A 15,115-nucleotide genomic window follows, 5' to 3' on the forward strand; every position below is an offset into this window, starting at 1 on the left:
AAACTATCCTTAAGGTTATAGCTAATGGAACTGATAAGGATAAAAGGGACTCTTCCTAGTTTAATATCATGCATACTTTAAATCCTAAGAGGGAAGGTCATATAGTAGATAGGAAAAAGGATGAGGAACTAATTTTCCTTATGAATATAATACATCATGATCTAAGTAATTTGCTAAGCGAAAAAGCCTCTATTCAAGAATTGTTGGGAATGAATTTTGGTAATGAATGAGAGACCCAATCTAGTGTAATAAATAAACCAATTGATAGACCACCAAATGTTAACCTTAATATGTATATTGGATATTAACTCAGGCAAGAAGTAAATCTTTTCTTGTTACTTTTCTTATGAATTGTTTCTTCTAAAATTGTAGGGGGGGTGTAGGGAATAAATCTTTTTTTAGGTTAATGATTTTCTCATTGTATAATCTTGTTCATTCTCTTATAAATTGTTTCTTCTAGAATTGTAGGAGTGTAGGGAGTAAATCTTTTTTTTAAGTTAGTTAATGATTTGCACATTGTGTACAATCTTGATTTCATTGCTCTTTATGAACTTAGGATCAATGAGGGAAAATTGATAGAACAATTAAGAAAGTCAATTTCAACGCGGCTAAGAAAGTAGATGCAATAGGGTTTTCAAGCAAGATTTGATGTCTTTAGTTTTCTAATAAAAATAAAGTCTCGTCTTTTGAAAACTAAATTTGTTTTTCATTTGAAAATCACTAAGTTTGGTTAAGAGGACTGGATTCTGCCTTCAATATATGTTGGTTCTTAAGATTGTTCTAAAATTAAATGTTAGAAAGAGTTTATTAAGTTCAATATTTGTATATATAATCCATGGCGTGTGTGGCTAGGGACTTTAACTAAGTCTTTTATAAGGCTGAAAAAAGTGAAGGAGGTGGTCCTATTAACTAGAATTTCATTAGAAAATTTGTTGATTATTTAGATCAATGTAGCCTATAAGACTTGGGGTTAAAAGGAAATCCTTTCACCTAGCATAGGGATAATCTTAGGGAATGGCTTAATAGGGTTGTAGCCAATGAGCCCTATGATGAGCTCTTGTGTAACACCCTCAATTTTATTACTCTTGGATACAAAAAAAATAGGAATTTGAATAAAGGATATCTCGCTCAAGTGACGTAGGATTTCCTAAAATAGAATGTTCTAGAACCCCTCGCTCAAGCGAGAATGAGATAACATTGTCCCAATTGTCCTCTCGCCCAGGCGAGAAAGGAATCTTGCTCAGGCTAGGAACAGTTCATCCAAACGAGATAGAGATCGCTTAGGCGAGGAGTTGTAGGGAAGATAGGTGCTCTCTGGACTCAATCTCGCTCAAGTGAGAATCGTATCACTCAAGCGAGATCGCGTGAGTTTAGAAGGATATTTAAGGGACCTCAGCCTCGAAAACATTCATTTCTCACCAAACGACCTTCTCTCTTCATTTTCTCTATCTTCTCTCCTTCCTCTCTCTAAAGAGAACTCTCTAGGACTTTAAAGCTCTTCCAGATCTAAGCTCTAACATCGATTTCATTTGGATCTAAGTAAGTTTATCAGATCTCAGATCTTTATTTTATTTCTTTTCTTCGGTTTCCTTCTCGTGCTAAGATATCTATCTGGAAATACTTAGGAAACTTCATCTTTCAGAGGATATCTCCGTAGATACTGTGGAATCTCTCTACAGATCTCTCAGAAAACTAGTTTGAGGAACTGTTACTAGGCAAGGAGAGTATTCCTTAGCTTGCTTTAATGTTATATATATATATATATATATATATATATATATATATAGTGATTCTATGAGAAATCTGGGTAACTTACTTTAGTAAAGTTCTACAAATTTTTAAGGCATATTTTTGGTATAAAGAAAGGTTTTGAATTTATTTGAAATTAATAAAATCAGATTCTTAGAGAAAGCTATGAGTTAGAACAACATTAAGGAGTTTTAAGGCTAAGTTACTTAGAATGTATATGGGTTAATTAATAAAAGACATAAAATTGTGAACTTTTGGATAGAAGACCATATTGAGATTGTACAAGTTGGACTGAGTCCGAAGGAGTCCGACCTTCGGCATATTGTTTGATTGTATGCTGTGAGAATTGTGATAATTTCTCTGCTAGATTGATATATTGAACGGCTTGTATGGTGTGATGTTATATGATAACTTTCTCTGTTGGACTGACATGATACAATAATTATAGATAGGATTTGATAGTTGAAATGTATTCAATTGAGTAAATTCACATGAATAAATGAAGTATTGATTGATTATGAAAGTATATGATGTATGAAAGAGATGCATGATTATGATGCGTGAGTCAGAATGACATGAAAAGGGTGATTACAATATATATTATAACACACTGAAGGGTGTATTATAATTTATATTGTGATCCACGAAATTATATCAATTGTAACTCACGTATTATAACATGATGATTAATAACAAGAATATGGAAATGAGAAATCATGAGAAAGATAAAGAGAATAAGTATAGACAGTACAGCGATACACTGGAAGTATAGAGTCAGGAGAAGATTTGAGAAATCTTGAAAAAATGAGGATGGTGAATGCTAACGATAAAAAGATACACAATAATTTATTGAAAAATAGACATTTACAGGCCACACCCTCATTTCCTGACGAAGCTCCTGAATATACCTTTGTTAAAAGGGGCCGAGGCAGCAAACGTGTATTCATGATGTTGTGGTCAACCAGAAGCTATCTATGCTATGAAGTCCTCAAGGGATCCCAGAGACAACTATTATGAAAGTGTAATAGATATGAAATGGTATAGAATTTGTATGATTATAATATATGTATCATAACCGATCGATTTATGTTGTTATAATATTTGTGTTGTAGTATATCGACAGGTGTTACTGGGACACATGTATTGTGATATGATATGTGTATAATAACATACATGTCAACATATAAATGTATGTATAATGAATGAATTGTTGTATATGCTTTGATTGATTATTGCCTTATTGTATGTGCACTATGGATAATGAATTAGATTAGGATATTAGGCAATAACTTTAGTTATTTTTAAAATAATTTATATTAAAAGAAATTTAATGAAATGGAAAATACTCACTCTAGAATAGAAATGAAAGATATTTTTCAGGTAATGAAAGAATAGAAATGGAGATAGATGATCCATTCTAGGGTCATACTCGTCAAGAATTGTGGGAAAGAAACTGTTCAGATATAATTGATTTAATATAATAGATGTATAAATATTTATGTATTTTTATTCATTGACAGTGAAATGTTTTATTGAGAGATTTTGTAAATTTATAATATTTTATTAATTTGCATTTTCATATTGTTTCATTTATTCAAACCTGTACTATTTCTTACAAAATTTCTTATTTATATTTTTAATAATATAATTATTTAAAGATAATTATTTAAAGAAGAGAAAGATGTTACATCTTGAGACTTTCATTCCAAAATAGTATTGTAATTCATATTCCTATTTTGAAATCTAAATCATGATGCTTTATGACTTAAAATTAGCAATAGAGCTAATTCTAATAGGTATGATAAACCTTTCAAATTTCTTACCCTTTTATTACACAGCAATTCTCATTATCAAGTTAGAAATTATTGGTTGAGTTATAGTACTTGGAGAAAGAACATAATTAAATTTAAATATAATATAAGTGACTAAAATGATCTCTTAGTTGTTGAGAGGGTTGCCCAAAAGCAGTATATAAGGCATACCCAGTAAAACTTACAAGTAAACCAGATATAGAGATGGTAACTAGGGTTGCTGTTTCCATTATAATTCTAAAAATTATTAGAATTCCAAAATTTCAAGACCACAATGGATCTATAGGATATAGATCCTATATTTACAGCGGAATGGTACACAAAGTCAACAGATCTCAATCAATATAAAATAGGATTTATGGCTATACAAACTGTTGAGGGTAATTCTAAGTCTAGTCCAAGACGAACTATTGTAGGAGATTTATTAAAACCATTAAATTCATAATATGGTAAAGTAGCTCCGGGGAGGGGAACTACTCCTTTGATGGGTGTTACAATGGCTCTATTTGTGATATTTCTATCTATTATTTTGGAGATTTATAATTCGTCCATTTTACTGGACGGAATTTCTATGAATTAGATTCACAAAAATCAAGTAACTAGCTTTTCAATAGAAAACTAAGGTTAAGCATTTAGGTTTTTTATCGTTAGCCTATTTCATTTTGATTTGGTAGTTTGATCGTGAAACTTCTTTGTTTCTGTATTTCTGGAATATGAGTGTGTGACTTGTTATAATGGATCTTATTGATAGTATAGAACATAAAAAAAATGGATCTGTCCTCTTGATAGAGATGGTTTTACCCCGTCAGATATTTATTCTAGTATCTGGAGTACGGAATATAGAAAATCAAAAATATTCTTAAAATATTAGAACTATGATTCATACTAAATATTTAGACCTCGTAACTGGATTTAAAAAAACTTTTCAAAGAGTTGAAAGAATAAATTGAAAAATGAAAATTATTTAAAACTTCTGTTGATTATCTTTATTTTGATCAACGGACAAATGTTTCTTTGTTTTATCTATTATTTAAAAAAGAGAAAGATGTTACATATTGAGACTTTCATTCCAAAATAGTATTGTAATTCATATCCCTATTTTGAAATCTAAATCATGATGCTTTATGACTTAAAATTAGCAATAGAGCTAATTCCAATAGGTATGATAAACCTTTCAAATTTCTTACCCTTTTATTACACATAGCAATTTTCATAATCAAGTTAGAAATTGTTGGTTGAGTTATAGTACTTGGAGAAAGAACATAATCAGATTTAAATATAATATATGTGACTAAAATAGGCATACATTTGATAATATCTTTAATAAGAAAAAAAATTATTTTTTAATAAAATTGAAGTTAGTTTGAAATACATTTCTCCTTTAAGAAAAACAACAAATACAAAAACAAATTGACTAATAAAAAAGAAGCTCCCCTAATTCTCTTGCTCTTTTTCTAAAAATATAGATGTTCCTTATTAATTCTATTTGTGACTCCTTAAGTGTAAAATCTTCTTAGCATTTAGTGACTATCTTGAGATACTTGATAAGCACTATAATTCTTCTATGCATAATTTCTTTTTTTTATTAATAAGATCAAGGGAAAAAAAGTATGTTTGAAAAAGGAATTCATTATCCTTAGCTAGTAAGTTACTCTTACTCTTACTCAATCTTGTATTATAAACATATCTCATTTTTTATTTGTAATCAAATTAAGAAAATTTGTAAGCAATTTAGTGGGAGATCTATTGAAACTAAGAAATGTCATCTTATAAGTTGACAAAAAATTTGTAAACCTAAATCAAAAAGAGGATTAAGGTTTAAATATCTCCATAGTCGTAATTTATCATATGTGATGAAATTGAGTTTGAGGCTTATTACCTCTTAGAATGATTTGTAGGTCCAAGTCCTTAAAACTAAATATAAGTTCAAATTTAGCTAGAATCTTATAGTTGGTAAATCTCAGCAAATATCTCATCTTTAAAAGGTCTAGTTTATGTTTGGCCTACTTTTCTTCTAAGATTGAACTGGTCCATTGGAGTGGACTAACTATAAAGTTTTAAGTTGATAATTGGATTCTTACTTTAATAATCTTTATAATCTTATTGCCCAACCTGTTCTTGATAAGGATAAAGATATGCTTAGGTTCTTTTAACATCCAATAATGGCTGGAAATAGGATAAATTAAGTAATGTGCCTTTTAGGAAAATTTATAATATTATTGCTTAGTTTAATCCTCTTTCTAATTCTAGTAGGCAAAACTCTCTTTTGGAATTTTTTAAAATTGGTGTATTTTCTATTAAAATTGCTTATCATTTAATTGAAATCCTGATATTATTTAGTATTAATTAAAAAGTAACAAAAGAATTTTTCAAAGTTTCTAGAATATCATCTCACATACATTATTTCTAACTACTGAGAATATCGTAATTTAATTACTTGAACTAAAATAATGCGTAATAAAATAAGAGAAATTAATGAAAGATTTAGACTAAATAGAGTAATTAAAAAAGTAAAAAACACAATATAACTTTTGACAATAAAACTATTCGATATGAACGTGGAGCATATGATTTTACCTTTACACCCATTTATGTTCATATTTAGTTTAACCCCAATCTCAATTTTTCTATGATCATCTATCACTCATAGTATAGGTTATTAACACTCAATGGTCATGTAATGTCAGTATTCTTTTCCTCAAGTTATTACCCTCAATGGTCATGCAAAGTAGAAAGAGACAGAAATCATAAACAACCTATGAGCCTATTAATTCAATAACCAATTGAAAGATAAAAACTAAGTGTGGTCCACTTAATTTTCTATCTCGTTTTATCTTATAGATCAATTAACTACATATAGTATGATTGTCTATTATGCAATCAACTATGAGATATTAAGAATGGTCAAATCCTAATATAGAAATATACATACACTAAAGCAAAAACTAATATTTAAAAAAGTTAATATTGTAATTAAACAAAAAAGATCACATAAAGTATGCACAAGCTCTGCTATAACCTTAACTTTGGATTAACCTACACATAAAAAAATAGACAAAGAAAACAAATATAAAGAAAACTATGTTCATTTGAAAAGAAAAAACAAACTAAAGGAATCTCAAGGGAAAAGAGATGAAAAGAGTTTTTGTTTCCAAACATAACCTCGATGAACTAATCCCATACCCCAAGCTGGTTTGGATGAACTGCTCTGATATCAAATTGTAACATCTTTATCTCAAAATTTCGTATAATGTATATTATATACTTTATAAATTGATATAAAATATAAAATTTGTATAACTATTTCCATTCTTATTAATCAAATTGGTACGACAATAATTTTAAATGTTATATTGAATATAATCAAAATTCATAAGTTAAGAAACTAAACGTGCACTCTATAGATCAGGTATAATAATTTATAAATTATTTGTTAAAATATATGGGACTTAAAATAATATTTACATCACCAAAATAAATACAAGTCTCAGAGCAGTCCCAACATAGCCCAACACTAAAGATCAGTACTAGTCATCAACCTCATGCTAGCTTCTATCTCAGGTAAATCTTCTGAATCCAAATCCTCGTCTGATCCCAGGTAGTGATTGCCTAAATCAGCTCTGGCCAGTGACACGCTCAAATGTCCATCTGAACAGTCTTCCTAGATAGTCATGGTCATAATAGATGAAAAGATAGGTGAGGGCTGCCGGAGTTCTAACCGTACCTCTATACATATATACACACAAAGTCTGGTGTATTCTACTCTTAGGAAAGTCAAAAGGGATACTACAAGAGAAATTCATCTCTATCATAACAAAAATCCTAGGTTCATCTTCTACAAGAACAACAAATTTAAAATAACATACTCTTTGATATTCATTAAATACATAATTTAACCTAAAATGTACAGATCTATCTATTAGTCTAATTCTTTCCTAAGGCTCTGTCATTCTGATTTTCTGAAAATTTTAGTAAGGATGAGCATTTATTCTATCCTTTACAAATATTTAGCATAAAATCATAATTTTAATATAAATACAACACATTCAATTTCATAAATTTATATTACACACATATCCACATCACACATAACATTTAACAATTTATTATCCATTTTCCTTTCTCTTATTCCAACATGCACTTCTAATGCACTGTGATCACATATATCAATGCCTCCAGCACTTCTCGATGTCTTACTTAACTAGGTAAATAGTTGTTGGTTAGCTCATGCACACAAATACATGTATAATAATCGAGTCCCTTAGCAAAGGCATAGTCAGGAGCCTAGTTAGGAAACAAGTGTGAGGCTATGTGACGCATTCGCTCTCAGAAAAAGTGTGTACACATACGCGAATGTCGCTCATTACCCTACATTTCTCCCAGATTTTTATCGTCTCCAGACTCTATACCCCAGTGTATCTCTGTAACTATTGACACTAGATACAATCCATGTCTGAGTCTTAGGTCATTCCCAAAGTTATTCTCCTTCTCATTCATAAGATCGTGCTTAGTGAAGTACTTCCATACTAATTCCATTTCACTCATACACTTATTGTTACAATCATAACTGTTAACTCTTTTTTTATCAATATCATTTTACCTAAACATATTTCACATAAATTCTCATAATAATCATTCAGCAAATTTTATAATATTTCACATTAAATAATTATCACATAATATATATGAACATGTACCAAGCACTTAGTCTAAACAACCAAACAGTCCAACTCATCAAACAAACATTTTTTTATCCATTATTCATATAAAAGATATCTCAACAATCTATTCTCATACCATATTCACATAACAGTGCTCTATGAGCATAAAATAAATATTGTAATATAATGATAAAATAGAGTTCTCTTTACCTCGAAGATGACCTCACGGAGAGATATTAAAAAGGATCAAAGTTCACGGATAGAAGTTATCCTGAGAATCAAGAGATATCCATAAGAACAAAAACATGAAAAATGATCGGAGAAACTCAAGTTTAATCCGAAGAAACTTACTTGGAGTCGCTTAACTTCAACGTCCAAGTTTGACTTTGAAAAGAAATCGGAGTTTCTATAGCTTTAATCTAGGTAAAAAAAAAAAAAAAAAAGAGTTCAGAGAAAACTTGAGAGAGGAACGTGAGTTTGAAATAGAATGAATTTCTCATGCGAGAAATCTCTTAAATACCCCTCAACCATGCGTGTTCTTGCTTAAGCGAGGAATAGCTCGCTTAAGCAACGAAATCTCGCTTGAGCGACGGCTCTGTCGCCTGAGCGAGATATGCAAACAGTGGTCTCGCCCACTATTTTCTAATATGCTCGCTTGAGCGAGATGGTGTCCAGAGAGAATGCTACTTTTCCTGTGGGTCCTTGCCTGAGCGACTCATATCGCCTGAGTGAGATCCATATCTCGTCTGAGCGAAATCACTCTCGCCTGGGCGAGGTGACAGTTGGGCTGAATTTATCTCATCTCGCTTGAGCGAGAATCATCTCGCTTGAGCGAGAATCATCTCGCTTAAGCGCGATAGCTCTGCAACTTTGTATTCTTGCACGCTTAATCTTGCTTGGGTGAGATTTACCTCGCCTAAGCGAGATCCTCGCCTAAGCGAGATCTCCTGCACCAAAGTCCTTACAAAAATACTCTATACTCCCTTTTAAATTCACTATAATGCTACTTAATATTAAATAAAACATAATTATCGAAAAATGAGAAGAGGGTAAACACCAAGTATGATGATGCTATTTGAAATTGTTATGTTGTGAGATATTGTTTTTATGTTAATAATATTTAGGATGACCATTTTATTTTGCCTGACTAATAAATTCTTTTTTTTAGTTTTAACTTTTTGGATTATTTGTCTTATAATCTACAGGACCAATATTAAAATAATTTTCTAGAATAGACTATTTAATATTCTTATTTGGTACTTATGGAAAGATATAATTTTATTTTCAGTTTTCAATAGTTTTCTATTTGGCTTAATTTCTTATTCAAATTATTCTTTTATATGCTTGAGTATTTTGGATCATGTTTCAGGAGTAACTCTAAGGTTTTCTCTAGAGACGTGTTACACGTCAAATGGTTTCTTGGTTAACTCAAGTTGAATGTGGATGATTCCTCTTCCTCAGCCACTAAAACTCCGGCTTGTGGAAAATTGGTTCGTGATGATCAAGACTAATTTATTACTAGTATTATGAGTAAATTAGATCTTTATCTTTCTTTGGAGACTAAACTATAAAGTATTTATTTTGAACTTGAATTGGTTATTCATAAGGTATTTGTAATATTTAGATTGAGAATAACTCTTAGGATCCATTCTCTTTATTATGAATATTCAAGATAGTTTTCGTCCTCTTTTCGTTTGATTAACTATATTAGGAATACTCTAAAGTCAATTCAATGTGTAAAATTTGTCCACGGTTGTATAGGGAGGCAAATCAATGTGGCCATAAGTCACTAGAATAGGCCTTGAGGATTTCGTGCCATATACTATTCTAGACTTGGCTTCCTTTCATTGTACTCCCATTTGAGTTTAGATTTCTAGCTCTTGGCATTTGGATTTTTAGTTTTCCTTTTTTATTAAGCGTCATATATTATTAAAAAAAAAAAAATGGCAAGAATTGGAATTAGAAAAGCAAAATTGTAAATATGAAATGCCCATTTTATAATATCATTCCAGCAAGCTGTCTTAATGCGACTTGTTTCTAACATTATTTTTATAAAGATATATTTTAAAAAAATATATCTAGGCTTTTTATTGCTTATGTCGTAGTTAGAAAGTAAAACTTCTTAAGACTATTTGAAAATAAGTAAGTCATAAGCATGAAATACTTTTCAAAGTAGCTTCTTCCTGTTGCCCAAAAGTAGATAAGTAATGGTGCCACTTACCTTTTTCTTTTAACCTGATGGGGGTGACAAAAATACTTTTCAATGAAGCTTCTTCCTGTTGGCTGAAAAAGAATGAAATATCTCACTTCTTAAAAAACCATTTATATATTTTACTTTTTATCAACAATACATTTTATTCTTTAGAAGTAGTTATTCTTGTTCGTTATCATTTTTCAAAAGTTATTTATATATTTCATAATAATTGTTTGGCATTTTTCATTCAAATCAATATAAATGAAATATGTATACATTATTTGATATATTACAATTTCTAATTAAATCTTGAGTTATAGTATGTTAATGAAGAATATAAAAAATTTAATATGAATACTTGACATACATGTAGGCAAGTATACAAAACTTGACAGGTGAATAAGGAATTGAGGATATTTTATCAATAAAAACACAAGTGAAAGATTAAGATAGTTTTAATTAATATCAATTTATAAGAGTGACTTCATGTAATTAAGAGGGGAAAATTATATTATACGTCAAAAACATATAAAAACATAATAGATATTTCATTTTCTAATAATATATTACAATTTTCAGTTACTTAAATTAATGGTAACATTTTTTCGAAAAGTTAACATGATTCTTATTTAAACATTTTCACGGATTCCTTGAAATTACCATAAATTAGCCTTCACTAATTTCTCAATGTGCTATTGAATTTTTTAATCTTGGCATCCCAATGAAGACTTTTATTCTAACGGTACAAACTGTGTTGGTTCTGAGTTGAGCACTTGAATTTAGACAGATTCAGCCTCGTGATTTATGGAAAATTTTAAATCTACGTAAACCAAAATTTCGAACTGGCCAACAGACACCAATTTTAAAAGCTACGGTTAATTCGGGTTCCGATAGGTTACAGATTTATCACCCAAAATCTGTCAATTTAGATACCAAAGGATTTAAAGCAATCACAAAATCAGTAACACAAATAAACGATCGTCGTCCATCATTTGGTATTGGGTAGGAGGATTTGCCACATCGACCATCTCCAAACACGGTGGTATTAAAAACTAGCAACATGCTTCTTGACTATGTCTTTTAATTGTTCAAGTCATGGAGCGAAGGCTTTGCATATTATGTTATGAGCTAATTTCTAGTGCATAAAAGTTAGGTTTAAAGATCAGTATTAATCCCAGCATATAGTTCTTGCTAAGCTTAGGTTTTTAAAGCAAGAGGAAAGAATAAATGAGAAGATACGGAGAGTGTTAAGCAATGCTAGCTTCTAAAATCTAAATGACAATGTCTAAGCCTGACTAACATTTATACATCTCAACAAGTCAGGGCAACAAAAAGAAGAAAGAGCATATAAAATGTAAAATGGAATATGGCTACTAGGATGAATATTGGAAGCAAACTGCCCATAAACCTTGTGGTTGCATAAAGAGAGAAAACAGTTGAAGTTTAGACTACTTACTCACCAATCATGTTTGCAGTTGCAAGCCGTCATATTGTGTAGTGTAAACAGAAATATAAAAAGACCCATTTATCATGAAAAAACATTGATCCAAATTCATTTCAAACTTTTTTCTTTCCAAAAACAATTATGAATTATGCTCAGACGAACTCAGTCTACAAGCAAGAAACACGACACTTCTTTCCAACAAAGGAGAACCTAAAGACAATGCTCCAAGCATGCTGTGACACTATGTTATTGAGCCCTGAAATGAAGAAGAAAATGTGTTAGTGGGTTTGGCAATGGCAAAATACTTTCGGGTCATGACAGCTGAACATTAGAGGCCCTTAACGCCTTAGCATATTGCATCCTGGTGAACGGTGATGCGCTAAAGGAACATGTGCTGTTGTACATCAAAATCTAGAAACAACAGCTTTTGAATTTTCATGGTTCCGTTTATTTTCTTTTTTTAATCAGGAGAGGCAGAAGGGGAAAACATTAGCCTCGGAAAGTAACAGCTATTTAATGCCAATAATTTAAAGTGGAAATGGCACACAGCAAGAAGTTTATGCCTTTACTTATAACCAAAATAACTTAATATAGCTGAGGACAGTGTTAGCCAATGCTTCCCAGATAAATTTCATAATCAACTGGGTATTATTTCAGAAGAAAAAAAAGTTTTGAATCAACTTCACTGAGTCACTGACAGTTGCTTAACTAAACATGAAGAGATATTGTCAACAGTAAAAGCAGGCACAAGATTGAGTTCAGATGTCTGGGAATGACTAGGCGCGGGTGTGTATGCAACAGTGTGTCTATTTGTGCAGACAAATTAGCTGTCACAGCTTGGTTTTGAAAGGCTAAAAGCTCCTAAGGACATTATATGGATACTTTAAAGCATGAACACTAATGATTTGTTGTAGGTGCATAGGCCTAAAAGTAAAAACAGAAAACGATTTACGGTAAACGATGGACTTACATAATAAATTTGTCGATAAAACTAATTGGGATATGCTGAAAACAAGTAGCTTATTGAAATAAGCTCTTCCAAACGGAGCGTTATTCAAACTAAACAAACCTTAAAATACTGAAGCACTGATTTGAGAGGTTCCTAAACGCAACAAACAAAGGGAAGAATTACCATGATCAACGAGAGGCATTAAGAGCCATGAGCAAGTTCTGTCCACCGGGCAAGTAAGCGACGTTCGGCGACTTCGCCAACGTGGCAGCCACTTCCCTGGACGCCTCGATCCTCCTCAGCTCAATCAGCCCCATCCCAGCCGACGCAGTAGCATCCGAAATCAGCTTCGCAGCGTCGCTCTCTCCCTCGGCGCGGATAATAGCGGCGCGCCGCTCCTGCTCCGCCTTCATCACAACAAACTTCGACCTCTCCGCCTCCTGCTGCGCCACCTGCTTCTGCTCCACGGCGCGCGAGAACTCGCCGCCATAAGAGAGGTGAGTGATGGCGACATCATCGAGAACAATGTTGAAATCTTTGGCTCTGCGCACGAGGCTCTCGCGGACAAGGGCAGAGACGTGAGGACGGTCGGTAAGGAGCTGATCGGCGTTGAATTGAGCAACGACGGCTTTCAGGACTTCGTTGCCGATGGAGGGAAGAACCTTTTCGTCGTATTCGAGACCAAGATTTTGGACGATGACGGGGAGTTTGTGAGTGTCGGGGCGGGAGAGGAGGCGGAGGGTGAGGTTCACCATTTGGAGGTCTTTGGTGCCGGAGACGGAGGAGAAGGTGTGGGGGCGAGTGCGAATGTCGAAGATGTAGGGTTTTTGGACCCATGGGATCAGGAAGTGGGTTCCTTCGCCGACTGTTTCGTCAAGGATGCCGCGGAAACGGTCGAAGAGGACGGCGCGTTGGCCTCCGTCTACGGTGTAGAGGGAGGAGTTGAGGACTGTGGCGGCGGCGCCTAGGCCGAAGGCGGCGCGTGCAAGGTTGGTGAGGAAAGACACCGCGGCTTGGCTGCTACCCATTTTGTAGACGGTGGGGAATTTGGGGTTTAGGGTTGAAGGAAAGGAAATGATGAGATGCAGGGTTTTTGGTTCCCTTTGGGGTTTTGGGTTAAAAAGGTGTTAAGGGTTCCTTGGCTTGGAGGAGGGGGCAATATTTTTTAGAATTGAGGTGCTGTAATTTTTGTTTATTTAGTTTAAAGCTGAGTAAAAATAGTTTTAGTTTATGAAATAAGATTCAGACATGTGTATCAATTTCTTTATATTATATATTTTTTATTTAAGATTGTGTTTTTAATTTCTGAGCTTATAGTAGCAACGTCTTTCACTTGGAGGCCATTACTAACTTTGGTACAAGGAAACTTGCAAATAAAGTTTTTAATTTGACAATGAAATTACACCAGTCCAATAAACTTTAGTTTGCATGTTTTCATATTCCTTTTTCTGTTATAAGCATTGCTTTTTAAAAGATTCTATTATTACAATATATATATGTATTCTAGCCAAACCTAATAATAATAGGTTTCAAGCTAGGTGAGAACTTCCCCCATTCTTTTTGTAATTGAAGAGAAAAGCTTAAATGTATTTTTTATGAAATTTAGAGTTGATTAATTAAATATGATAGAGTAGAAACTTATATAAAAATAAGATATGATAAAGAAAAATATAAACTTGTATTTTATTTTATATTTAATGTACATTAGGATGGTCTCAAATAATGATTAATGATAAATCAAAAATTTATTTGAATGTTAAGTTTTATTTAATACTTTTACAATTTTTTATGAATGTTAACAACTGATTTTGTTTTAACTACAAATATTAGGTTCTCTAATATATTATTTTTATGAGAATGTTGTTATTTAGTCACACTTTTTACTCTAATTAACATGAGAGTTTTTTTATTAAAAAGATTGCAACTTACCGACAAAATAAGAAATTAAGTAACAGAAAATATCATAAAGAAAAATTAAATCATGAATAATCTCATGAAATAGAAAAATATAATATCAAAAAGATTTTCTATACATAACCAAAGAAGGTGTGGCATTGTACAGCAGCAAGTATAATTGTAGAAAATTTTGGGTGCCTTATAATCATAAATATAATCCTTAATTGTGATTTTCTATAATGGGCATGCATGAGATATTGGCTACATAGGAACAAGTTTAATGGGCCACAAAATATTTTCATAAATTACACCTCAAATCAATTATGTATAAACTTAGTCTAGAGCACATAAAAGACGATACATATCTTGTCTTCACATTTATGATAGTTTAGTAACAAGAGTTAACAAAAT

At 31.9% G+C, this 15,115-nt stretch overlaps 1 protein-coding gene across 3 annotated transcripts; it reads right to left on the reverse strand.

Annotated features, from left to right (window-relative positions):
* Positions 1-11,568: 11,568 nt before the first annotated feature.
* On the reverse strand, positions 11,569-13,897 carry LOC113855112 (prohibitin-3, mitochondrial). 3 transcript variants are annotated; one of them, XM_027486594.1, is made up of 2 exons: positions 12,992-13,897; positions 11,569-12,115 (listed from the first exon to the last, which is right to left on the reverse strand). In XM_027486594.1, the coding sequence occupies exon 1, from the start codon at positions 13,834-13,836 to the stop codon at positions 12,997-12,999; it is 840 nt and encodes a 279-aa protein (XP_027342395.1). In that variant the 5' UTR covers positions 13,837-13,897; the 3' UTR covers positions 11,569-12,115; positions 12,992-12,996. The 3 variants fall into 3 exon arrangements, with proteins under 3 accessions (XP_027342395.1, XP_027342394.1, XP_027342397.1); XM_027486593.1 differs by having other exon boundaries at positions 11,804-12,115; positions 13,002-13,897; XM_027486596.1 differs by lacking the exon at positions 11,569-12,115 and adding an exon at positions 12,583-12,783.
* Positions 13,898-15,115: the final 1,218 nt, after the last annotated feature.

Source organism: Abrus precatorius, unplaced genomic scaffold (genome assembly GCF_003935025.1).
Source record: "Abrus precatorius isolate BTA unplaced genomic scaffold, Abrus_2018 Scaffold11, whole genome shotgun sequence".
Taxonomy (NCBI): Eukaryota; Viridiplantae; Streptophyta; class Magnoliopsida; order Fabales; family Fabaceae; genus Abrus; species Abrus precatorius.